General features: G+C 43.7%; 1 protein-coding gene across 8 annotated transcripts in view; it reads right to left on the bottom strand.

Moving 5' to 3' along the window:
* Positions 1-27334, bottom strand: part of LOC121292720 (alpha-(1,6)-fucosyltransferase) — a 748838-nt gene that overhangs the window by 22959 nt on the left and 698545 nt on the right. For all 8 annotated transcript variants that reach the window (XM_041215043.1, XM_041215035.1, XM_041215036.1 and 5 more), the window contains one exon: positions 4564-4810. In XM_041215043.1, the coding sequence (XP_041070977.1) occupies positions 4564-4810 (247 nt within the window). The remainder of the gene's footprint in view (positions 1-4563; positions 4811-27334) is intronic.

Here is a 27334-nt window from a genome sequence, read left to right on the forward strand (position 1 = left end):
GATTTTGTGAATTAACCCTTTAACCTCCCTCGGTTCTCTGTGCTTTGCCCCTTGATTTCACTGTCACCGTCCTCTCTCCTCTTCTGGTCCATCAGATCCACTGGTGGACAAGTTCTAACACCTGAGCTCACTGCCCAGTTCCACTGGACCAGGATCAACTGCCGCTGGTTCATCGCCAACTCCCAACTGCTCCTTGGCCTTCTGATTCCCTGGACAACCTCAACCACTGGCACTGTGGCCCTCAAACAACTGCTAGATCCACCATCTTTCCACAACCAGCCACAAAGCTCACCATTTGCTTGTGGATGCTTTAACCTGGTTGCACATTGATAATTAATCTGTCATTTCCCATCACAGGCATCACGTTTAAACTTTCCATTATTTCCTAATCTCTGGAATACCTTTGTGCTTATTTTGGTTGCCATTCCAGACCCAAACCCATTACACCCATCTCTTTTTTTCCTCCTCTCTGTCTCGCAAGTCCTTCCCTCTCCCCTCCCTGTCAACCAGCCATCCACCTTTGACCTTGCTCTCTCGGGTACCTTGACCCCCATTCTACCCCAACCCATCACCACTCTGCAACCATCTCACTCGTCTTCTGCCATCCCATGATAATCAGGAGATATGATCAACGACGAAACCATTAAAAAGTGGTTAAGGCAACACTTTTGGGAGCTAAAAAAACTTTGGGCAAAAAGCTCAAATTCGGCTTGAACAAGCCTCCATTTACCCCTGTGGCTCTCTCATCATTCTCTGAAGGGCCCATTGGGACCCATGTGACTGCCACCTTACAAGCAACAACCTCGATTGCCTCACCCTCCCTTCTCACTGAGCTTCCTATGCAGCACAAAAGTGTGGTATTACTCTTGTTTGTGTTCGGGTATATCTTGAAAAGAAAAGAATGCCAGCGCTATGGCAAACGAAGAATAAAAACTCTCTCACTCGCCGTCAGGGGTATTGGAAGGATTTACAGGCTAATAAACAGCCCGACAATCACGCCTTTTGTGGCCAGACTTGAACCTAGAATTTCTGGCCCAGAGGTAGGGCCAGAATCACCATGCCACAAGGATGGAGCGGTACTAATTGGGTAGTGGGGCTAATTGGGTAGCTCGGTCAAAAAGCCAGCACAAGCATGATGGGCCAGATGGCCTCCTTCTATGCTGTATCGTTCTATGACCTACATGAGTTTATCTCCCCCACAATCTTATATTCAAGCCTGAGGCATCAGCTTGGCTAACACTGAAGGAAGAAGAGTTGAAGCATTTTGATATTAATGTCAAGCGACCTTTGTTACAAGTAAATAATCCTGTCGCCAGTAGATCTTTTGGGAATAAATAAAAATATTTTATTAACAGTCAAATGTACAGATTTGACGTGACAGAGGGGGATGTTAATGCTAATTGAACTACATCTTTAAGTGATATTTATTAATGATTGCATGTCTGACCCTCATAAACGATTCAGTGAGGTGAAGAGGCCCTGTTGGCTGGGGAGAATGAGGCTGATACAGTGACCAAAAACACCAAAGGGAAATCTATACGTTGGTATCTTAGTAATTTTCAAAATCAAGGCAGCAAAAGCAAACAGCTCAACTTTAATTAGAGAAACATGCACACTGAGCAGAATCTTAACAGAAACCTTCTTTTCTCCTCTTGCTGTTCTCTCCAAATCCCCTGCTCTCCTCTCTGTAGTGTGGTTCCATGGCAACGTGCACCCTGTGGTATTTCACTCAAGTATCCATGATTCATGTGTGAGTCCTGACTGTGGATACAGGCTAGCAATTCACTGTAGGGGACATTACAGCTGCACAGTCAAGTCCAATCATACTTTGAGTCTCATGTGGCAGTCTCTTTCTCTGTCTCACATCAAGGACACACACACAGGCACACACACTTCCAGCAGGGGTCATTAGTTGGTGTTCAGTTGTGGAAAGTATTTTTTATTTTCCTCTGTAAGCCAGAGGGATGGCAAGGCACATTGTAGCAGTTCTCTCACAAACCAGGCGGAGCTCAGCACATGACCAAATTGGGCATCTTGCTACCGTGCACGGCTCAGCGACTGACCAGATAATGGGCTGAGCTGGCAGAGAACATAAGCGGTATGTCTGAAGCAGAATTCTGCTCTGTACAGAGCTTCTGCAGAATCACAGAATTGTTACAGTGCAGAGGGAGACCATTCAGCCCAGTATGTCTGCCCCGGCTCCCTGAATGAGCAATTGACCTGGTGCCACTCGCCTACCTTCTCCCCACTAACCCTGCAAGTCGTTCCTTTTCAAATAACAGTCTAATTGCCTTTTGAATGCCTCGATTGAAACTGCCTCCACCACACTCTCAGGCAGTGTACTCCAGGCCTTAACCACTTGCTGTGTGAAAAAGTTTTGTTCCCATATCACTTTTGCTCCTTTTGCCAATTACTTTAAATCTGTGACCCCTCGTTTTCAATTTTTTCACGAATGGGGACAGTTCCTCCCTATCTACTCTGTCCAGATCCCCTCACGATTTTGAATAACTCTTATCCAATCTCTCAGCCTTCTTTCCTCCAAGAAGAACAGTCCTAACTTCTCCAGTCTATCTTCATAATTGAAGTTCCTCATCCGAGGAACCAGTCTCATGAATCTCTTCTCTGCAATACCTTCACATCTTACCTGAAGCCCAGAACTGGACCCAAAACTCCAGCTGAGGCTGATCTTGTGTCTTACACAAATACATAATCTCCTTGCTTTTGTACTCTATGTCCCTATTAGTAAAAGCTAGGATACTGTATTCTTTATTAACCACGTGTTCAACCTGTCCTCTCACCTTCAATGATTTATGCACATATAAATGTCCAAGTACCTCTACTCCTGCGCCCACTTAAGAATTTTATATTATCTCTCCATGTTTTTCCTACCAAAATGAATCACTCCACATTGAACTTCATCTGTCACCTGTCTGCCCATTCTGCCAACTTGTCCATGTCCTTTTGAAGTTCTACACTATGCTCTCCATAGTTCACAATGCTTTCAAGTTTCGTATCAAGTGCAAATTTTGAAATTGCACCCTGTACACCAAGGTCTAGGTCATTAATATACATCAGGAAGAGCAAGGGTCCCAACGCTGATTCCTGGGGAACCCCACTACAAACCTTCCCCCATCCCAAAAAACCTCCATTGATCACTACTCTCTGCTTCCAGTCACTCAGCCAATTTCATATCCGTGTTGCTACTGAATGATCCTTAGACATTCGAAGTTTGCAGCTTTTTTTAAAATTTGGGGGTGGTGGGGGAACTGAATCATTACAATCAACAGGATGTTGGTGACACTCTTCAAACAAGCAGTATCTATGTAACTGCTTGTGCCTCCATTACTACTGGGGTGTTCACTTGCATCAATCGCTGTGCACTTGCGGATTTCATTTTAAACAGGCAGCCTTTGAGCTAATGGCCAGAATTAATCTAGGTTTTGTAGGTGGGCAGCTGATGCCAAAATTCAAAGGCTGGATTCTGGAAGATTTGGGTTGGCAACGGAGAATGGAAACTTCCAACTCTTCTCTAGACCTTTTCATGCCAGCAAAAGGAGCACCAGATGTAAATAAAGAAATGTTGGCGAGGTAATATTGACTTTTGTTCAGTGAAGCGGAACAGGGCACACTGTGTTGCTGCTGATGTGTGTTTTTTCATATTTAACAGAAGTTTCCAGTTTGCACTGAACTTAGAATGGAACTGGGCTACCCCAGTGAAATTGATAAGAATCTAAAGTCTGAATAGCGACTTAAAATATCTTATGTTCCCATTGAGCTTCAATTGTACAGAATAAAAATAAACATTTGCCGTCATTGTTTAACTTCCCAAAAAAGCAAAAGCAAAGGTTTTTGTTTAATATATGTCGCTGAACTGAAGGCAACCAGCCAATAACAACTTGAGTTCCATACAGCGAGTTTCATGTAGAAACTATACCAAGATGTTTTAACATGGGGACATTGGGAAAGGAACAGGTGCTGACCCAGACAGAAAGAGAGATCAGGAGGCATGGCCAGACCACTGGGCCTTAAAGGGGGTTTTAAAAGGCGGGAGGAGGCTGGAGAGCTGTCCTCTGTGAGTAGATGATAATTCAACAGATTTGCAATGCAATTTTATAGCAGTGCAGAGTGCAGAATGAGGGATGGATACAGAATAAACACAGGTGAATGATAAGGGGATTGCCGCTGTATGAAAATACAGAATCTAGAAGGCTACAGTTCATGATGACACCATCCAGATGCTAATAGGATCCAAGCTGATTAGTGATGCTGAAACCAAGACTCTCAGCTCTCCTTCAACACAACCCAGTGTCCCAGCTATCCCCTATTTATATGTGCTCAAAGACAATTAATACCTATCACTTGTTTCTCCTAACCTTAACAATGGCATTAACAAACCATAAAAGTGTAATTAACAAGACATTAACGCCAGATATGATCGAATATCTCATTATATTTAAATCTTTTACAACTTTGCATGGGGTAATGGTGCAGCTTTAAGAATTTGCCTGAATAGCAACTGCCCAGTAACACACATGACGCTTATGGAGTTAGAAAAGTTCCTACCCAATTATTGGATGCCTGAAGCCAAGCTTTCTTGTTGCCTCTTCAATTTCCTTCTCCAACCAAGATTGCGGGCGTATCAAATACTTGACGAACTGTGAAACCCACCAGACAGAAGGATCTCCATGTAAATGAGTTAGTCGACCTGCGAGGTCTTCAGGAATAGCCAAGGGCAGATATGGCGGTCGAGGGTGCAGGCTGTCAACTATAGGCAGTTCCACCACTTGTACATTTTTATCGTTGGCCTCACCTACAAATAAAATGAGCAGAAACCTGAATTTTGGATCCAATTTGTTAAATCATGACAGCTTGGCTATACTGAACTGGTGGGAGAATTGAATCACAGAATCACAGTGCAGAAGAGGCCCTTCAGCCCATCGGGTCTGCATCGACACGAGAAACACCTGACCTACCTACCTAATCCCATTTATCAGCACTTGGCCCATAGCCTTGAATGTTTTGACGTGCCAAGTACTCATCCAGGTACTTTTTAAAGGATGTGAGGCAACCCGCCTCAACCACCCTCCCAGGCAGCACATTCCAGACCGTCACCACCCTCTGGGTAAAAGAGTTTTTCCTCACAACCCCCCTAAACCTCCTGCCCCTCACCTTGAACTTATGCCCCCTTTTCACTGACTCTTCAACTAAGGGGAACAGCTGCTCCCTATCCACACTGTCCATGCCCCTCATAATCTTGTACACCTCGATCAAGTCACCCCTCAGTCTTCTCTGCTCCAATGAAAACAACCCAAATCTATCCAACCTCTCTTCATAACTTAAATGTTTCATCCAAGGAAACATCCTGGTGAATCTCCTCTGCACCCCCTCCAGTGTAATCACATCCTTCCTATAATGTGGTGACCAGAACTGCACACAGTACTCCAGCTGTGGCCTCACCAAGGTTCTATACAACTCCAACATGCCGTTTATATAAATGACAAATAATAGGGGAATGAGCACAGATCCCTGTGGTACACCACTGGACACTGGCTTCCAGTCACTAAAGCCCCCTTCTGTCATCACCCTCTGCCTCCTACAACTAAGCCAATTTTGAATCCACCTTATCAAATTACCCTGTATCACATGTGCATTTGCCTTCTTTATAAGTTTCCTATGTGGGATCTTGTCAAAGGCTTTGCTGAAATCCAAATAAACTACATCATCTACACACCTGGTCACCTCCTCAAAAATTCAATCAAATTTGTTAGGCATGACCTCTCTCTGACAAAGCCATGCTGACTATCCCTGATCAAACCTTGCCTCTCCAAGTGGAGATAGATACTCTCCTTCAGAAATTTCTCCAATAGTTTCCCTACCACTGATGTGAGACTCACTGGTCTGTAGTTCCCTGGCTTATCTCTACAACCCTTCTTAAATAGCGGAACCACATTAGCTGTTCTCCAGTCCTCTGGCACATTCCCTCGTGGCCAGAGAGGAATTAAAAATTTGGGTCAGAGCCCCTGCAATCTCCTCCCTTGCCTCCCCCTCAGCAATCTGGGACACAAATCATCCGGACCTGGAGAATTGTCCACTTTTAAGCCTGCCAACACCTCCAATAACTTGTTACTCCCTATATCAATTTGCTTAAGAACCTTGCAGTCTCTCTTCCCGAGTTCGATACCTTTATCCTTATTCTCTTGGGTGAAGACAGACATGAAGTATTCATTCAACACGCTAGCGATGTCCTCTGGCTCCACCCATAGATTGCCCCCTTGGTCCCTTATGGGGTCTACTCTTTCCCTGGTTATCCTCTTCCCATTGATATACTTATAGAATATCTTGGGACTTTCCCTACTTGTACCAGCCAGAGCCTTCTCATATCCCCTCTTTGTTCTCCTAAGTGCTTTCTTAAGCTCCACCCTGCATTGTCTGTACTCCACAAATGCCTCTGCTGATTTGCTTCCCTAGTACCTGCTAAAAGCCACTCTTTTCCTTCTCATTGTAACACGAATATCTCTAGTCATCCATGGTTCTCTGGGCTTGTTACTCCTTCCTATCACCCTAGAGCCTGTACCCTCCCCATTTCCCTTTTGAACACCCTCCACTGTTCCTCTGTAGATTTCCCCACAAGTAACTGGTCCCAGTCTACCTTGGCCAGATCCTGCCTTATTTTACTAAAATCCACTCTCCCCCAATCCAAAACATTTTTTTGCAACTTGTTGATTTCTTTGTCCATAACAAACTTAAACTGTATCATGTTGTGGTCGCTATCGCTGAAATGCTCCCCCACCACCACCTCAGCCACCTGCCCAGCTTCATTCCCCAGAATTAGGTCCAGCAATGCACCGTCCCTTGTTGGACCCTCTACATATAGACCTAAAAAGTTCTCCTGTACTCATTTCAAGAAATCCACTCCATCCAAGCCCTTAACACTATGTCTAAACCAATTAATGTTGGGAAAGTTGAAATCACCTAATATAATTATCCTATTGTTATTATTTTTACACACCTCCACAAATTGTGCACATATTTGCTCCTCAATTTCCCATTGACTATCTGGGGGTCAATAATAAACACCTAGTAATGTGGTTGCCCCTTTTTTATTCCTAAGCTCTACCAACAAAGCTTCATTCGAAGTCCCCTCCAAGATATCATCTCTCCTTACTGCAGTAACTGTCTCCTTAACTAATAACGCAATGCCTCCTCCTCTTTTACCCCCTTCCATCTCGCCTGAAGATTCTATATCCCGGAATGTTGAGCTGCCAATCCTGCCCCTCCCTCAACCACGTCTCAGTGATGGCTACTATATCACAATTCCACATGTCAATCCTCACCCTTAACTCATCCATTTTACCTGTAATACTCCTGGCATTAAAGTAGAGGCCATCCAGCCTTGCCTTACTCCCTTGAAACTTAATGCAGCTGTACTCTCTCTGACTAGATTGTTTTACTGTATTATGATGTGTCCCTATTCTGCTAATATTCTGTATTTCCTCCCCCTGCCGAATTAGTTTAAACTCCTCCCAACAGCACTAACAAACCCGCCCACAAGGACGTTAGTCCCGCTGTGGTTCAGATGTAGACCGTCCTGCTGGTACAGGTCCCACCCTCCCCATAAATGGTCCCAGTGATCCAGGAATCTAAAACTCTCCGTCCTGCACCAACTCTTAAGCCACGTATTCACCTGCGCTATTCTCCTATTTCTGAGCTCGCTAGCACGTGACACTGGGAGTAATCCCGAGATTACAACCTGAGAGGTCTTGCTTTTTAGTCTACTGCCTAACTCCCTGAATTCTTGATGCAAGACCTCATCCCTCTTTCTACCTATGTTACTGGTACCAACAAGTACCATGACCTCTGCCTTATCACCCTCCCCCTTCAGGATGCCCTGCAGCTGTTCAGTGACATCCCGGACCCTGGCACCAGGGAGGCAACACGCCATCCAGGAGTCACGTTGACGGCCACAGTAGTGCCTATCTGCTCCCCTGACTATAGAATTTCCTATTTCTATTGCTCTTCCTCCCTTTCTCCCCTTCTTTTCAGACAGGCTGCTTATAGTGCCAGAAGCTTGGCTTTGTCTGCACTCCCTGGAGGAACCAGCGCCCTCATCAGCCTCCAAAATGGAATACCAATTTGCGAGTGGGACCCCGGGGGACTCCTGAACTACCTGCCTGTTTCTCTTGGGACTGCCTGGTGGTCACCCATTCCCTTCCTTCCTCAAGTCCCATTAGCTGCGGTGTGACCACCTCTCTAAACGTGCTATCCACGATGCTCTCAGACTCGCGGATGCTCCACAGTGTCCCCTGCCACTGTTCCAGCTCTGAAACCTGAGCTTCCAGGAGCTGCAGCTGGACACACTTCCTGCACACATGCTGGTACCAGGCACTGGAAATATCCCCGGCTTCCCACATGGAGCACGAGGAGCACACCACGGCATTGAGCGCTCCTGCCATGATTTATCCCTTTAAATTAAACCTTTTAAGTCAATTACTCTAGGGCCCTTTTTTCCTGATCTTTGTTACTCTAGAGTATACAAACTGTAAACCACAAAAGGACCTTAAACTATAAGCGATTAAACTAATAAAGTGGTAAATACCTTACCCATTACTTACCAGTGATTCCTTTCCCTTGTAACCTCTACTGCTGCAGCACACACTGAAGATTTAAGAAGTTGGATAGCAAGGAAAGAGTGCAAAGAGCACCTCATCCCCTATGCACAAAATTCCTGCTTTGCACCAAATTCCGAATACCCACTCTGGCTGTGCCCCACTCAGGATGTGCTCAGTCTCCTGTTCCTGTGCAAGCACACTTTAGTGTGCTTCTAGACAGTCCCTTTCTTAAATAGAGCTGACTTGACTCACCACTAATTGAGGATGCTTTTAGTGCACACTATCAGCTGCTGCACTGGAACCTCAAAGAACTTAGGGTTGGTTCAAGAGCATTATCATTTTTCTGCTTGAGTTGCAGTTAATCTGTTGCCAAAAGAGCCACAGACCTTCAGTCAGTTGGATTTAGAGAGAGGAAAGCAGCATGGGCAAAGAATATGAAAAGAATTAGATAAAAAATGTTTGAAAAATTGTATTAAAAATGCAAATAAAAATTATACCAACTTCTTTTTAAGAGAGGAAACTACAATTCTCTTGGGCAAAATGGCATTTGTTGCTTGATAATCTGCTGGAGTTTAAATTGCAGGAGGCTCAGTGAAGTCAGCACAATTTTAATTCTCCACAGAAACGGTCATTGCACTCCAGCTTGTCGACATTTTCTCGCTAGTGAAACGTGCCATGACACTCAACTCTTCGAAATTAAGAACTCATCAAAACAAAATAAATATTGTAAATGTCGGTATATAAGTTGACCTTCGAAGCCTTGAAAAATCACTCCAAAATTGGGGGGGCGGGGGGTCAACCTATACACGGAGTATAAAAGTGAACCGGCGGTGTGCATGTGAGTGGCTGCCTTCTTTGCCGTTCGACATGTGGGGTCTGCCACGTGGGCGTGTCTTAAACTCCCTTGTGTCTTTGCACTGCCATATTGCCTGCTTGATCCTTGTGCCTCGTTATAAGGTACTGATAAGTAACGCATGCATGTGTAGGGTGGAAAATTGGGGCTGACTGCTCTAGTGTGCACAGCATGTTGTGCCTGAAAATTGTAAGTGGTGGGGAGGGGTGTCAACTTATATGTCAAATATATGGAAAAATATGGTTTATGGGGACAAGGAAATTGGGTTGCCTGATATGCTGTGATCCAAGGTGCTTAATTCCGAATGAAAAATATTTGTCTAGCTTAAATTTGCAATATTCCAAACATCGTATTCCAAAGTGTTTTGATCGAGATGGAATTTTGGAGGAATAGTGCCAGGCACCGGCCAGAAGCCTAAACTTCACCAGCAGGTTCTCTCACTTAAAAGAAATTTGACTTTGAGGCTTTAAAGAGACATAGGCCGGGATTTTTAAATTAGGACAGCGTCCGGATTCGGAGCAGACGAGTGCACAATTTGGTGTCATTGGCCCCGGTGTTGTTTCATCACGGCAATCCCAGAACAGAGTCATTTTCAAGCAGGGCAGTTATTGATAATTATGAGGCCTATTAAGGGCTCTGTTGCCAGGCCAACTGAGATTTTGAGTCCACAAGGCAGGCAGCCCTTGTCGGCGTGGACCATTTCCAGGCCAATATGGTGGGCTCAGGGCAGAGTGCGGTGCAGCTGGGGGAAAATGGATCATGTGGGGGACTGCCTGCCCCCCAAACACCAAACCCATAGCGGTTACCAGGTCACAGGCAGCCACTGCCCGCTCTCTGGAGGGCTCGCTGCTCCAGGATCATGGCCAGGCAGCTGTGACTATCTTTTAAAAACAGCAAAATATAAACTTAGCTGCCGTTCTCCCTCTCTCTCTTCCCCCCATCTTCAGATCAGCAGCTTCCACCTGAACCGAGGGCTGGAAGGATCACCCGTTGGCCCTCCAGCATGAGGAGACAACTCCCTTGCCTTTAATTGGCTGCATCTTTGAAAACCGCAATGAGCATGTCTAAAGAGGGGAGAGTGTGGCATAGTGGTAACATCACTGGACTAATAATCCATAGATCAGGCCAACACTCCAAGGACATGGGGTTCAAGTCCCACCATGCAACTGGTGGAATTTAACTTCAATTAATAAAATCTGAAATTCAAAGCTGGTCTCAGTGACCATGAAACTACCATCGATTGCAGTAAAAACCCATCTGGTTCACAAATGTCCTCTAGGGAAGGAAATCTGTCATGCTTAGCTGGTCTGGCCTACACGTGACTCCAGGCTCACACAGACATGTTTCTGACTCTTAACTGCCCTCTGAAATGGCCCAGCAAGCCACTCAGGTCGAGGGCAATTAGGGACGGGCAATAAATACTGGTCTTTCCAGTGACGCCCACATCCCATGAACGAATGAAAAAATATTTAAAACAACACCATGCGGGATTGGGACCCGGAACAAACTTCCATGTTTTCCCAAACCCTGATGAACATCCAGCCCCATAGCCTCTCTTCGGCAGCAGAACAATATAAAGAAAAGATTACAGACATGGACAACACAAAAACAGGCCATTCAGCCCAACCAGTGCTAGCTGGTGGTTGCCCTCCACGTATCTCAAAGGTGAAACATTACTGGCCTCGTGAAGCCACTTTATATGAGCAATGTCATGGGAGGTCCACTTTGTAAATGCAAAATGAATGCAGTAGAGTGATTTCCAGTATCAATCTCATTTCCTTGTTAAGCATTGATTATTTAATTGCTCTATACACACAAGCACTTTAGTTACTTCTTTGTTAAAATCTGTCCTGCCTTAACGGGCAGAAATTTTCGCTGGGTGGGTGGATGCATGTCCGACCTGCTCGAGCGTGAAATGCTGTACGTTCACATTGGCCGAGCGTGCTGACATCAATGCGCAGTGGTGCGATAGTCCAGTAGGCAGTGCGCCCACCGACAGTTAAAAGGCCTGTTAAGGCCATTAAATATTCAAATAATGTAAATTTTTCGCTGTCTGTCCAACCTAACGGTGAAAAGGCCAAGCGGCCTTTGCATTTTTTTTTTGGGAAACCTCATCCACGGGTGGGATGAGGTTTCCAAAAGCAAATGAAAAATAAAATAAAAACTTAAATTTTTCGTTAATAACGTGTCCCCGCTCATGTGACAGGGTCACGTGAGGCGACATGTTTTGTTACATTTTCATTTTCTTTATTATTTTTTAACATGTCTCTTCATCTCGCTGAGGCAGCTCCATGGGACCGCTCGCACTGCTGTCCCTCCTGCACAGGCAGCGCTCCCGCCCGCGTTTCACGATGGGCGGGCATCAGTCGGCTTCCCGACCACCTCCGCCCACCAGCCAAGGGCAAAATTCTGCCCAATGTTTTTTTTTGCTCTGACTGACCCTGAAACAAAAAGGTTAGAAGATTAAAGAATGCAACTAACGGGTATAAACGATCAAAACTGCACTGAAGATGTACCAAGCAAAACTCCTCCTCCTCATTTCTGTATCAAATGATACATCACCATGGAGATAGGCAAGAATGTTAGGTTTTATAGAAATAATTATTCACAACGAAAATACAGCTTTTTAATGGAAGGGGAAAAGAAATCTGTTTCCCCTCTTAACACCCTGGGCCAAGATTTCTTCTCTCTGTTAAATTGGATTTTCAGTACAGTGAACATTCACTTCCACCTCCCTGTTTAAGAGAGATTCCACCAGCACCATGATGCTGCTGCAGGTGATCAGCAGGCCCAAGTCCTCGAAATGGGAATTTGTTCATGGGAATAGTGCAAAACTCGACCAAGTTGCCTTGTCGCATCGCACTGACCATTAACCCAGGGGCAGGTATAAGAGGCAGGCAGGAGCTAATACTAGTCCTATTGGGCAGTATGCCTTCAGCCATTTTTGCAGTGCAGTGAATGGCCAATTAGAGTTGGCTCATTAAGGGTCACTTGAGGCCAATTAATTGAGGCTGGCTAGGATTTTCCAGTCAGCCTCCAGGTGCCCACAGGCAACAGGGGCCGAACTGCTTGGAGGCAGCTACCCAGTTGCAGACCTGAAGGATAGTGCTCCAGGCAGGTCCAGAGGCCCTCTCTGCCCGCCTGGATGCTGTAGCAGATGCAAGCCACCCTGTAGAATTCAGCTTTTGTATCCAGCTTGAATCTAAACATTTATTGATTTAATTCTCTCTCTGCCAGTCTCATAATCTGTAACACAACAAAGCAACACAGAAACAGGAGGTGGCCATTCAGCCTGTACTGCCATCAATGAGATCAATGCTGATCTGTGATCTAACTCCATATATCAACCTTGCTATATATCCCTTAATACCTTTGCTTAAATAAAATCTATTAATCTCAGGTTCAAAGTTAACAATGGATCGAGTAACAATAGCTATTTGTGGAAGATAGTTCCAAACTTTTACCATCCATTGTGTGTAGAAGTGTTCCTAATTTCACTCCCGAAACTCCTAGCTACGTCCCTAGATTCAATAACTAGCGGAAATAATTTATCTCCATCTGTCCCATCAGCTGCTATTAATAGCTTGAAACTTTCAATCAAATCACTCCTTAATCTTATAAATTCCAGAAGCTATAACCCTAGTTTGTGTAGCTCCGCCTCAATCTTTGGAGTCCAGGTATCGTTGAGGGAAATTTACACTGCACTCCCTCCAAGGCCAATACATCCCTCCAAGATGTAGAGCCTGGAACTGAACAGGATACTCCAAGTGTGTCCTAACCAGTGCTTTGTGTAGCTGAAACATGACTATCCCCTTGAGTTTTAGGGCTCTGGATTTAAAGGTTAGCAATCCATGAGCCTTTATGATTATTTTCTGTACCAGTTCATGACATAGAAACATAGAAAATAAGAGCAGGAGTAGGTCATTCGGTCCTTCGAGGTACTGCTCTGGCATTCAATATAATCACGGCTGATCCTCTATCTCAACACTGTACTCCTGAGCTCTCCCCATACCCTTTGACGCCTTTAGAGTCCAGAAATCTATCCATTTGCTTCTTAAATATATTCAGTGACTTGGCCTCCACTTGACATTATAGTGATATTGCGCACGGCCCCCTAAATCTCTTTGGACCTCACTGTTTCTAGTTTTGCACCATTTAGAAAGTACTCTTGACCTGAAAAAGGTAGAACAGAGTGGATGGCCTTACACTTATCTATACTGAAATCTATTTGCCATAGTTTTGCCTATTCACTTAATCCATTTAATATATTTTCCTAATTTTATGTTCTATATACACTTATTCACAACACCCCCTATCTTTATGCCATCGGCAAACTTGGATATGTGGCTATCATATCATCTAAGTCATCAGAAAATATGGTGAATAGTTGAGGTCCTAATACAGGACACCACTCATCACCCCCTATCAATGTCGGTACCTGTCCCTTAAGCATACTTTCTGCCTCCTCCCACTCAACTAATTTCCTAACTAGTCCAGTTGGTGGCAAAGTGGTCATGTCACTGGACTAGTAATTCAGAGGCCCAGGCAAATGACATGGGTTCAAATCACCACGGCTGGAATTTAAATTCAATGAATAAATCTGGAATTATAAAGCTAGTCTCAGTGATGGTAACCATGATGACTACCATCGATTGTTGTAGAAGCCCATCTGGTTCACTAATGTCTTTTATCCTTACCTGGTCTGGCCTACACCTGACTCCAGACCCACAGCAATATGGTTGACTCTTAACCGCCCTCTGAAATGGCCTAGTAAGGGCAATTAGGGATGGGCAACAAATGCTGGTCTTCCCATCCCATGAAAGAATTAAAAAAAAAAACGATATAAATATCATCCATAGATATTCCCTTGTCTACCACATAGTCGTCTTTTCAAAGATTTTAATCAGGTTCAGCAGGTATGACCTTCCCCTGTTACAAATCCCTGATGACTATCTTTGATCAGCGGAAGATGTTCAGTCACCTAACTATTAACTCTAGATTCTAGTAATTTCCCCAACAATGGATGTTATGCTAACTGGTCCGTAGTTCCCTGGTTTCCCTCTCTTGCCCTTCCTTACAAACACACACAAGAGCAATGGTCAAGCAAACTGGCAAAATGAATATGAAAGCATTCATAGTCTTCTGCATCGGAGTACATCTTCAGTTAAAAACTTTACATCACTTGTGCCAATATCCACGATTCAGCCAAACAACTGATTGTGCACAATGCAAAATGAATGAACTTAACAAAAGCACATGGATGTGCACCATGATACACAAATTATTTGCAAGTATTAAAGGTAGCTAGACACAGATAGATGGTCAAGGATAGCTCAATAGTTAATACTTGGTTTCAAGATGCAAATGCGCGCAGTTTAATTTGCTTTTATTCATTCATGGGCTGTGAGTGTTGCTGGCAAGGCCAGCATTTATTTCCCATGAGTAATTGCCCTTGAGAAGGTGGCCGTGAATAACCTTCTTGAATTGTGGAGGTCGGTGTGGTGGGGATATCCTCCTGCAGTTCTGTTTGATTAGCTTATCATGCCTCTTCAGTTTTCATACTGCATCCCTGTCTGAGGGAACAATGTTTTGATACCCGCCCTGTTCTTTAATTAAGTGAGCTTGGAAGGCTGTGCAAGGATTTAACCAAATCTCCCATATCCATAAGTACCATAGAAGTTTACAGCTCATGCTGAGGGTATTGTCATGCAACTATCACATTTTTCATAATATTATTGTGGGATATTGTAAAGTGGGATTATGTTTGTGTGTATGTGGATCGTTGTGTGTGTGGCTGAGTTAATTAAATTAGAGATGGATAGACTGCAAGGTTGAAATTATCAGAAGAGTTAGGTGTAAAAAGACATTTGAAATGTTAATGAGTGAGCTAGGGTAAAATCAGCGGATAGGGTGTGAATGAAATTTTAATTTTTAGCTAAGGGGAAAGAAAAGTTGGATTTTTGAAAGAGACTTGATAAGGTTTTTATGGCTGGCAAGATAAATAGGGCAAAGTTATTTCAAAAATGCTGACCACAATGACTGCATTAAAGAATTCTATATTATGGGGCAAGTAAATTCCAAAGACATGGGGGAACAGTGGGATTTACAGGTTAAAAAGGGGGAAATATATTTAAAGAAGGATTGGAAGGCTACGTGTGTATGGCCATGTGGGTTCTGAAAGGTGACTGTGTGAAACAGACTTGGGGAAAAGCCTCTAGCCACCCTGCAGAAGTTTGTTGTTCCAGTAATCAAAGTTGTGTTCAAAGCCTTTGGAATTCCACTGTTGAGTGGGTGCTTGTGGTAACCTTGCTGGATTGTCTCTAAAAATTTAAAATCTATTTTGGATTGTTGCCTTAAAGGGGGTGCGTCATTGGGAGTCCAGTTAAGCAGGAATTTTGGTAATTGCTATAATATTAAACAACCGTGTAATTGTAATCTTGTGTATGTGCTTTATTATTTTCTTTTGTTAATAAATGTTTTAATTTAATTTCTGAAATCTCTAAATGGATTAGTGGACTCATTACTTCTGAATTCAGTGCACAAATCTTCTCGTAATAAATACAAATTGCAAAACTGTTGTGATAGCGTGACCAAGTTTCCCTTTGTGGATTTGGTCAGCCTGGCAAATACCACCTGCCATATCATAACAGATCCATGTCTCTGTGTTAGTGTAATCCAAATGAATTCCACTGCCCTGCTCTCTTTCCTATGGTCCTGAGCTTCCTTTCATATCAAATACTTATCCATAGCCTTTCTAGGGTAGTTTTTGGCCTCTCCTTCATCTTTCTATAGTTGGTTCTGGTAAGATAGGCCAGTGAACCAGGGTGGAGGGAGGGGGAACAGGGGGAACATTGCATGCAACACTTCAGTCCATAACTATAGTCAATGACAATTTAACCTACATATTTTACACATTTTCATAGGATAAGGAATTGTAGAATGGTGCAGCACAGTGGAGAGTAATGAGTTAATATGTTCATGTGACCATGATGGTATTAACGATGTAATGGTGACATCAGTAGCCAGGAGGCCGAAACTCCAAGAGAGCTAGGCGCAGAACAGTCTGTGTCCTGAATACCGTGTGCTTACCCTGATGTCTTTGTAAATAGTTCTTAATAAATTGTTTGAAGTTCAATATACCGAATATTCAATTCTGTCAAAGGGAAGCAAAGCCTCATCAAGGTAGGCCAAGAAGACATGGTGACAGTAAAGCCTCACTAAAGCTCGGTAACAACATCGAAACACACAGAAGATCGTCTTTTGGCCCCATTGCTTGAAATACTTATCCACAGTATCCATTAGGCAGTTCTTGGCCTCTACTCTTGATGTTAGCAAAGAAAAGAGCTACTTTTCGTGGCGTCATTAAACTATTTAAAGGGAGTAACTCCTTCTCTTCAAACCCAGGAGGAAGAAACAGTAGAAACTGGGAAATAAGAATACTGGTCTGGGTTGGTCATGTATACTTTAAAATGGAACACCCGTAAAAACTGGGAAATAAGAGTACTGGTCCGAACTGTTTTCTCCTTCTGGGAAATAGCCAAGCAAAACATGATCCTTCTCAAATATGCTTTTTGTCAAAGCCGAATCCATTTTATTCTGCTTGAAACTCTATTTCAAGCAGCTTTGCACCATATTGGAAGGCAGGATTGGTGTTCATTCTTGTTAATAACAGGAGTTGCAAAGCTCACTTCAGATGGTTGACATATTGTCACAACGTATATAACTACCATAGTCTCACTTAATGTCAGGAAATTCTAGCTGGCAACGAAAGACATTATTTTCAATAAAGGAATGTCGTATGAATGAGTTATCCATTTCTCCGCTTTGGTCTCCAGCAGTTATTCATCAACTCTTATAAAGAATGTTGATATGGTCTTGGAAACACACTTGGTATAGGTTGAAAAAGGTCTTAGAAACCTACATGACACATATTCATATATGGTTTTGGAAACCAGATCTTCTCTTCACTTCTGTCTACCAGGATCTCCTCACACCTACTTGTAGGTTCATCAGCCCAATTTCAAAACTGAATGAAGGGATCAGTGAATGAGGTAAAATCAGAGCTTCCTGTCTATAGTCCTGGCTTCTGCTGGAGACAAATTGCATTTCAGCACTCCAGATAACAAAGAAAAATGGTACAAATGTACCGGGCAATTCAATACAATTCATTATCAATTATTTCTGCAGCTAGTTTTCAGTGCATCAAGCCTATTTTTTAAAGAAAGGTCATATTTTATTTCACCATTCTGCAAACTGCAAAGAGCCAAGGTGCATGAGCCGACCATAGTTAACGGCGCTGGTGACTTACTGTTCAAAATGGCCACTCAATGCAGCTATGGGTATGATCCTCCTGAGACAGGCTCCGTGGGGCGGCCCAAACTTCTGTACTCTCCTTTCAACCTCTTTCTAAACAGCTGCTCCTTTTGATAGAAGGCTGTGGCTCAGTCTGCATTTTTTATATCATTTAAAGAAGGAGGAAACTGCAGACCTCATTTCCAATGGCTGGTTAGCTACATTTTTTTAAAAAAACATTCATTCTCGAGATGTGACTAACAATTACTGTGCATCCCTGGTTGCCCCAAGAAGGTGGTGACACAACTGAAAGATCTGCTATAGGTCACTTCCGAGGGCAGTGCCGAATCAGGCCAGTGAAGCCACATATAAGCCAGGCCAGAAGGTTTACATATGAATTAGGAGCAGTAGGCCATTTGGCCCCTCGAGCCTGCTCTGCCGTTCAATAAGATCATGGCTGATCTGATTGAGCCCTCAACTCCACTTTCCACGCCTACCCTCGATAACCTCTGGCCTCCTTGTTAGTCAAGAATCTATCTACCTCTGATTTAATAGTATTCATTGACCTGCCTCCATTGCTCTCTGGAGAAGAGAGTTCTAAAGATTCATGATCCTGAGGGAAAAAAAATCTGTCATCTCCGTCTTATAAATGGGTGACCCCTTATTTTTAAAATGTGTCCCCTTATTCTAGCAAGCTCCAGCTGAACTGTAGCTACCAATGAGCAAGCTTCCAGGCCAGTGAGGCTCACTGGCCAGCATGGGGATTGAACCCATGACATTGGCACCATGCTTTCACCATCTGAGCCAACCGTCCTGCCCTAAAGGACGTTAGTGAAACAGTCACTAACTCTTTCATCCCATTTTTAAAAAAAACCTGAATTCAAATTCTCAGACTGCCATGGTACAATTCCAACTTACATTCTCTGGATTTTCAGTCCAGGTTTACAAGCCTGACAGTTCATATAACCACTCTGCTGCCATATCGCGGCCATACAGTTTCGACTAGTTTGGATTTAAGTTGAAGAATTCCTCTTGGGAAACAAGAAGGGAAATGAATAAATAATTGAAAAAGAAAAAAAAGGGTTTTGGAAAGGAGCAGGGTTATAGGATTAATGTGGATATCACAACAGAGACTACACTTCAAGAAGTGATTAATTGGCTGTAATGCTTGTTGAAGCACCCTGCAATTGTGAGTGGTGCTTCATAGATACAAGTCAGCCTTCATTTCTCTGTTTTTTCTTCTTTCTAAATGAATTAACCTTTCTCAATTGGCGCAGGTACAATAACTGAATGGCTTCCTGCGCTGTAAAATTCTAAGAGTCTATGCTTCAATAAAAGGACATTCCCAAGAGGTAAACTGGCCTGCAAGGCAACATAGCTCACTAGGCTGGTACAAAGACAGCACAGTGACAGGATGGTATTAAGGCACTGTTAGAACATCTGTTGATGTATATCTATTAATTATGTCTCACTTGTAATTGAATAAAAACCCCAGAGGAGAGATCTCTGAAATGGCCACCTGCTGGGATCCTGACATTTCTCCTTCACTGGGACAGCCCCAGTTGGACCCGATACAGCAACTCACCCCATGGGAGGAGAAAAGAGCAGTCCACAGCTGGAGGCCTCTCAGGCTGCTGCTGATGAGCCTAAATGCTTGAAATCATCTTGGATTCTGGGGGAATAAATTATCTTGTTTGGCTGGATGATCTCCCAGCTTGCCCAGGGACCCCATCATCCCTCTGGAAATCCAGGAACAGGACACGGCACCAAATGTTGCTCAGGTGCCTGTTGACCTGAGGCGAAAAGTCCAGGAATCCAGGAACGCCCCCTCCTCCCATCTCAGTACACGAGCAATGTCCCAGGAATTCCCAGGGCAGTGCTGCAGGAACAGAGATTTCCCCGGGGGAAATGCTGATTCCTAGGGTACAGAGTGGAGGATGGCGATGCCTGAGAGTCACAGCAGGAAGGTCTGCCGGTTAATTACACTGGCAAAAAGCCGAGCAGGACAAACAAGTCTTTGCTGCGAGTTGCAGAGGGAGTTGAACCTGCTCAAACATCTGATTTTTTGAAGGCGGTGCTGTTTTAGGAGGCTCTTGGCATATTACCACTAGATCTGCCTACCTGCTTTACCTACAAAGAGAGTCTGGGGAAAAAAAAATCTGTGACGAAATAGTACACAAGGGAATGGTGAGTGGGAAAGTGTCTCTGTTTCTAAGCAATCAACAAGAATTTTTGTATTTTATGTAAATGAGGTGGAAATCTATGGGTTTACACTAAAGGTCAAATGAGACTGACAACTACTGAAAGGGAATCACAATTTTTATTGCCAAGTTCAACATTTGCATACCAAATATAAAAACTCAATCTTGTGGTTAGCACTAGCAAGGGTTGTGGTTGTTTGATAACCAGGCTGATTGAACAGCTAGCCAATTACTGTACTCAAGTGCCATCTGCTTTAACATTGGGGTGACTGCTTTTGTACCCCATTGCTGTGTGAGCAGCCTCGAAAGGAACCATCGAGGGGGCGGGTGTGTGTGTGTGTGTGTGTGTGTGTGTGTGTGTGTGTGTGTGTGTGTGTGTGTGTGTGTGTGTGTGTGTGTGTGTGTGTGTGTGTGTGTGTGTGTGTGTGTGTGTGTGTGTGTGTGTGTGTGTGTGTGTGTGTGTGTGAACACTGAATCTGTCGTTCACTGCAGCCTACTGGAGCAATGCAAGCAAGTTATCAGTGCCACCCCTATAACCTGAGAGCAGAGGGAGGCTGATTTGCCCATGGCTCCTGCTGCTGTTCTTAATTGTTCCATCAATTGTGCTGACTGATGGAGCGTTTGTGCTTGCTGAAGGAATTATTAACAGAGGTTATCTCAGTAGGCTATAATAACTAAAGGGAAATTTCAGGCTCCGGCAGGATATAATAATTAAAAGGACAATTTCAGCTTCCAGCATAATTTTGTTTGTTTGAAGCCGTGGAAATTGTACCCTCGACTTTCTGGCTTCATTTTCCTTCTGACTGAAACCTCTCCATCCTAATTTCTCTCTGCCTGCTGGGGATCCTGATATTTCTCCTTCACTGTGACGGCTCCAGGTGGATCTGAGACACCAACTCACTCCTTGGGAGGAGCGTGGTGCTCAGCTCAAGGCCTCACTGCTGGTGGCAAGCCCAAGTGCTCGAAACCATCTTGGACTCTGGAGAAATAAATTATTTTGTTTGGCCAGATGATCTCTCAGCTTGCCTGGAAATCACTGAAGGGATTCCCTCCCATCTTCTGCCCCACAAGCTAAACCCCCTCCTAAAGCTTCTTCATGCCCTGGTCTTAAACTTCTGTTTAGTTTCTTTCCTATTTCCCTTCATGCCCACCCTGATCTCATTTTGCCCTCATTCCTACTAAACTGCTCAACTCAGCTTCCTTCCCTGGTCCCAAAGTAACCCAGGAAGGGAGCAAGGTCCTTTTTTAAATGTTTGGCAAGGTCAACAGGGCCCAATCTGCATCATCAACCAAAGGCCTGAGCCATGCTGGTGGGCTCAGTGTTGACTCCCAGGCAGGCAAAACCTGCTGAGAGCTGGATCCTGGGCCAGGAGATCGGTTTAGAATGTATTTTCCAGATTTTCTTCTGGGTAAGGATTGCTTTTTCAGGCCTTATGTGGAAGCCTTGGGCCTCCCTCACACTGGGGTAACCTCACTATCTGATTGCATTAAGTCCTCCTCATTCCTGGCCAAGGCAAGATCCCCCGCTAATTCTGACAGACCCCCCCCCCGCCTTCCTCAAGGTTATGGGCCCAAGGCCCACCAACCATCCCCATGGGTTCTAGGGTGTGGGCGTCGCTGGCCGCAGCATTTATTGCCCACCCTTAATTGCCCTCGAGAAGGGCAATTGTGTGCGCTCCTGCCTGTCGATCTGGCGGAAGACAGCAGCGTTTTCGTTAAACGAGGCCCTGTCATTGAGATCAGCAAGGCTGGGCACACGGAGACCCTGCTGGGTTCCTTGCGATAAAAAACAAATCAGCCAATTCACCTAATGACATTTAGCCTCCACTCAAATACCAGGCTATTCACCAAATTAGGTCCCCCCTCAATTCAAATCCAGCGGAATAGTGAAGGTGAAATAGGAGCCATTTCAAGCGAATGAAACTTGCCCTCCATTCTAATACTAGCTCCTTTACTGAGGTGGCCCCTTAACTCATTGCACAGATGCCTAGAGATTGACACCGAGATAAATATAAGCGAGTCAGCCGCAGACATGAATGAATGCTCTGCTGCACCCAGCATGTAACATACCCTTTCTATTAATTCAGTACTGGGAAATCATATCAGCGTGAACAGTTTCAGCAGCCAGCTCTGTTTCAGCAGTATCTCACAGTGAGTGCTCCCAGAAGTTGAATGTGGAGCAGCCTTTCATCTCAGCCTGCCCATTGCTCGACCTAATGGCATCCCACATCCGTCACGACTGCTGATGTGGAACTTGGGACTGTATGGGACTGAATAGTTTCCAGTTTAATCACGTAGGAAGAACAGAGTACACTGTTAGAGGTGCTGTTCAAGCTTAACATATCAGATGGCTGGGGGAAAGGGCCAAAGTCTCACGAGGGGCTTGACGCTCCTGCTAACGTTTTGAATTGCAGTGCAGAGTAGGTCATAGTCCAGTGCCTTTCAGGTACACAAGTGTTTTGTGTGAAGTACTTACATTAAATGGGACTGTGACTGTCCGAGATGCTCTTAACATTCATTGGCAAGGATATTCTGGGCAGAATTGTGTGCAAAAGATCTGTATGTTTGACTTGTTAGCCTTTCCACCCTTCCTTCCCTCTTTCTGGCCACTCTGTCTGATTGGACTCTTATAATTTACAGATGTGCCATGATGCAAGGACACGCTTCCAAAAAAACAAACAAGAGTCTTACAAACTTCTGTATTGTGGACCATTCTGCCGGGAAAACACTGCAGCCGATTGGCCCGCATGAAGGCAGGCACTGAAATTTGGTTCAGCGTGTTTCAAGGACCATCCATGCTAAACTCGGAACATCTGATGTGCCCAGAGGAAGGGCAAAGGTGGCACACCCACAGAAATTTCCCCCAAGCAACAAAGATGACAAGATAAACTGCCAGATCTGTGGATGTCCATGCCGATCTCACAACAGACTCCAGTCACGAGAGAGCCCACAGAAGACGGTGAAGTGATTTACACCAACAAGGAGTCTAGCACCAAAAAAAACGACTAGTCCTTGATCACCTACTGACCATTGGATGTGACACATTAGGAGGAAATGGTGGCACAGTGGTCATATCACTGGATTAATAATCCAGAGGCCTAGTCTAATGCTCTGGGGTTCAAATCCCACCACAGTAGCTGGTGAGATTTAAAACCAATTAATAAATATGGAATTAAAAGCTAGTCTCAGTAATAGTGGCCGTGGAACTGCTGTCAATTAGCGTAAAAACCCATCTGCTTCACTAATGTCCTTTAGAGAAGGAAATCTGCCGTTCTTACCTGGTCTGGCCTACACGTGGCTCCAGAAATGTCGTTAACTGCCCTCTGAAATGGCCTAGCAAGCCACTCAGTTCAAGGGCAATTAGGGATGGGCAACAAATGCTGGCCTTGTCAGTGACACCCATATCCCATGAAAGGATGCATTTAAAAAAATCTAATGAGTCCGCTGCCAAATTTAGGTCATCGGAGGACTCGTGTGCACAACAGTCCAGTTTATGGCATTATAGCATTCATGCCAAAATATGCTGTTTCCACAAGTTACCAGCCACATTGATTTTGGTGGCAAGAGGAGAAATGATATTCAGAAACCCCAACCATTCCCAATTCAGTCACGCAATGATGATTTTGAGTGTTCCTGACCAGCCTGGGACAATCCACAACTTCAAATGAAAATGTGCAAAACAGCTGCTAGAAAAATCAATCCTGTTGAACCGTTGAGCACGTTTTTTTCCTTCATTCTTGTGGGTCCCGAGTCACATGTAGGCCAGACCGGGTAAGGACAGCAGATTTCCTTCCCTAAAGGATATTAGTGAACCAGGTGGGTTTTTACAGCAATCAACGATTGTTGCCGTGGTCACCATTACTGAAACTAGTTTTGAATTCAAAGAATAAATCTGGAATATAAGTTAAACCTGCTGCCACGTCCCCAGAGCATTCGCCTGAGCCTCCGGGTTACTCGTCCAGCAGCACTTCCACGACAACGCGTTCCTCCTTAATGCATCACAACACAGCGCTGTCTTCAACTTAAAGGTTCCACGATGACGTGACCACACAGAATTTCCTGCAACCAAAATTCCACCCATTCCTGTGTCCATTCTTTCAATGTCAACTGCACTCAAATTTCCTGCCGATTTCATTAGCATAAACTCAGATGCAAAAATGGCTGCGAACCACTGTAAACAACTGAAGCTTAAGGAAAGCACTGAACTCATACCATTTATCCTTGCTTTCAGTTCCAGAATTAATGTTTCAAATTACCTAACTATGAGTCATTAGGCACAACATGTTTAAGAAACTGCGATCAGGGAGGCTTTCCAACTTTTAACTATGACTTATACTGATGCCCCTAAAATGCATTCAAGGGAAGAGAAATTAAGAACAGGTCTCAGTTTTTTTTAAAAAAAGTATTTCATGAAAACACTCAAAGAATTGTAATATGGACTTCAGCGGTTCAAGAAGGCAGTTCACCACCGCCTCCTCAAGGGCATTTAGGGATGGGCAATAAATGCTGGTCTAGTCAGCGATGCCCTCATTCCATAAATGAATTTTTAAAAAATGACATAAAAGCAAAATCCTGCAGATGCTGGAGATCTGAAATAAAAACAAAGTGCTGGAAAAACTCAGCGGTCTGGCAGCATCTGCTGATGGAGAAACAGACTCTAAGGAGTTCACAGTTCTGAAGGAGACTCACATTGGACTCAAAACGTTAACTCTGTTTCGCTCTCCACAGATGCTGCCAGATCTGCTGAGTTCTTTCAGCGCTTTTTTTTTTATTATTTATACTAAAAAATGACTGTTTTCTGCTGTGCCTAAAATTTGGATTGTGATTTAAAATGCCCCCTCTGAGCAATTGCAACTGTAGGGAACTCTTATATGAGGCATGTGGAAATAGAGGGGCAGCCACTATTGCCCCTCAAGTCATTCAATGAAATCATGGCTGACATGCAACTTAGCTCTATATACCTGTCTGTGCCCCATATACATTAACTCCTTTGGTTAACTAAACTCTCAGTCTTAGAGTTAAATTAACAACATCAGCAGCTGTTTGCAGAACAGAGTTCCAAATTATTACCACGTTGTTTACAGTAATGTTTCTTAACCTCATTCCTGAAATGGTTGGCTCTAATTTTTAAACTGTATCCCATGGTCAAGACTCCCCAACCAGTGGAAATAGTTTCTTTCCCCCATTCCATCAGTTCCCCTTAATATCTTGAACATTTTGATCAAGTCAATATTTAATCTTCTAAATTTCAGGAAATACAATCATATTTTGTGAAATCTCTCCTCATAACTTAATCTTTGGTGCTCAGGTAACAATCTAGTCAATCTACACTGCATTTCCTCCAAGGCCTGTTTCTTCCTATATGGTGTGAAGTACAGTACTCCAGGTGTGGTCTAACCAGGAGTTTGTACAGCTGAAGTATGACTTCTAGCCCCTGATATCTAGATGTAAAGGAACATAGGAATATAGGACTTAGGAGCAAGAGTAGGCCATTCGGCCCCTCAAGCGTGCTCTGCCATTCGATAAGATCATGGTTGATCAGATTGTGGTCTCAACTTCACTTTCCTGCCTGCTCCCCTCATGACTCTCCACTCCCTTGTCTATCAAAACTCTATCCAACTCGGCCTTGAATAAAATTTAATGACGCAGACTCTGTTTTCTGGGGAAGAGAATTCCACAGATTAATGACCCTCTCGGAGAAAAATTTCTCCTCATTTCTGTCTTCAAAGGGAGACCTTTTGTTTTTAAGTTGTGTCCCCTAGTTCTAGTCTCTCCCACAAGGCATAACATCCTCCTGGTATCCACCCTGTCAAGTGCCCTTAGGATCTTATCTGTTTCAATAAGATTGTCTTTCATTCTTCTAAATTCTAATGGGTATAACCTGTTCACCTTTCTTCATAAAATAAGCCCCTCATCGCCAGGATTGAGTCGAGTGAGCTTTCCCTGAACTGTTTCTAAGCTCAGTATTCCATTAGTCTTTTTGATTATTTTCTAGTGCCTGCATGTCCCTGATATGCCTTGATCCCCAAGTGTCTTTAGACCTTCATCGCTCCTAGCTTTCCGCCATTTAAGAGAGGATTGTTATTATGGATGGAGAGGCATTTAGTGGGAAGAATCAATAGATATTATTATAGATAGAATTATTATAGATATTATTATAAGAGATCAGGAAGACTTAGATGTATTGCATTTCTCCTAAAATTCTTTGAATTTGAAGGCTTGCTTTGCACCTCAAATGTCTATTCCTCCATGCACAAATACACAGAAAATTCCAGACCTAAAGCAATGTTTGCAGTTTTTAAAATCAATCTGTTAAGTTTTGCTGCCCCCAGATGAGAGTTAAAGCAACATGTTAGGTGTCAGACTAATGATCTGATCTCGAGTGCTGTACGTACAGCTGTCATCAATAACCAGGCAATCCCATTAAAGGGAAAATTTATAAAGGCTAACTAACAGCTCCCCAAACCATCTAACAATTGGTGAATGGTCCTAATCAGAAGCTTAAGTCATATAAAGGCAACTAGTCATAAGAGTTTTGTAACTCTGGGTTGAATGCGAAATCCCAACATTGCTTCCTTTCCATTGGAGAAAACCAGGCCTAAACACACTTGGGTTATTAATTGTGTGCTTGTAACTAAAAGGGTATTTTGTACCCAAATGTATAAGCTACAGATCAGAGGCTTCTTGGGAACAATAATGAAGTGCTGTTTAAATGACTAACATGAGGCTAGATATTCACAGGGTACTGCTGTCATATTCAACAATTCGCCAAATAGAGGCCTGTGGTATAATCTTTCAGGTTTGGGTTTTCTCCGTCCAGCACTGTACTTAATTCTTTATCTCCATATCAAAGTTATTGTTCTGGATGCACTTTCCATTAAAACATACAGGATTACCAAAAATAAACAACACTGTGCATTTCTCACATCTGGGTGTCATCACTATGTTGCTGTGTGGTGGAGGCTTTTTTTTTGCTTTCATGGGATGTGGGTGTCACTGACAAGGCCAGCATTTGTTGCCCATCCCTAATCGCCCTTGAACTGAGTAGCTTGCTTGGCCATTTCAGAAGGCAGTTAAAGGTCAACAACATTGCTGTGGGTCTGGAGTCACGTGTAGTCCGGACCAGGTAAGGACAGCAGATTTCATTCTCTAAAGGACACTAGTGAACCAGATGGGTTTTTACAACAATAGATTATAGTTGCCATGGTCACCATTGCTGAGACTAGCTTTCAATTCCAGATTTATTAATTTGAATTTAAATTCCAACAGCTGCCTTGGTGGGATTTGAGCATTGGACTGGACCTCTAGATTACTAGTCCAGTGACATTACCACAATGCCACTGTCTGTCTAGAAAGTATCGATATCAGAAGAAACAGTT

The sequence above is a fragment of the Carcharodon carcharias genome, chromosome 20 (genome assembly GCF_017639515.1).
Source record: "Carcharodon carcharias isolate sCarCar2 chromosome 20, sCarCar2.pri, whole genome shotgun sequence".
Classification (NCBI taxonomy): Eukaryota; Metazoa; Chordata; class Chondrichthyes; order Lamniformes; family Lamnidae; genus Carcharodon; species Carcharodon carcharias.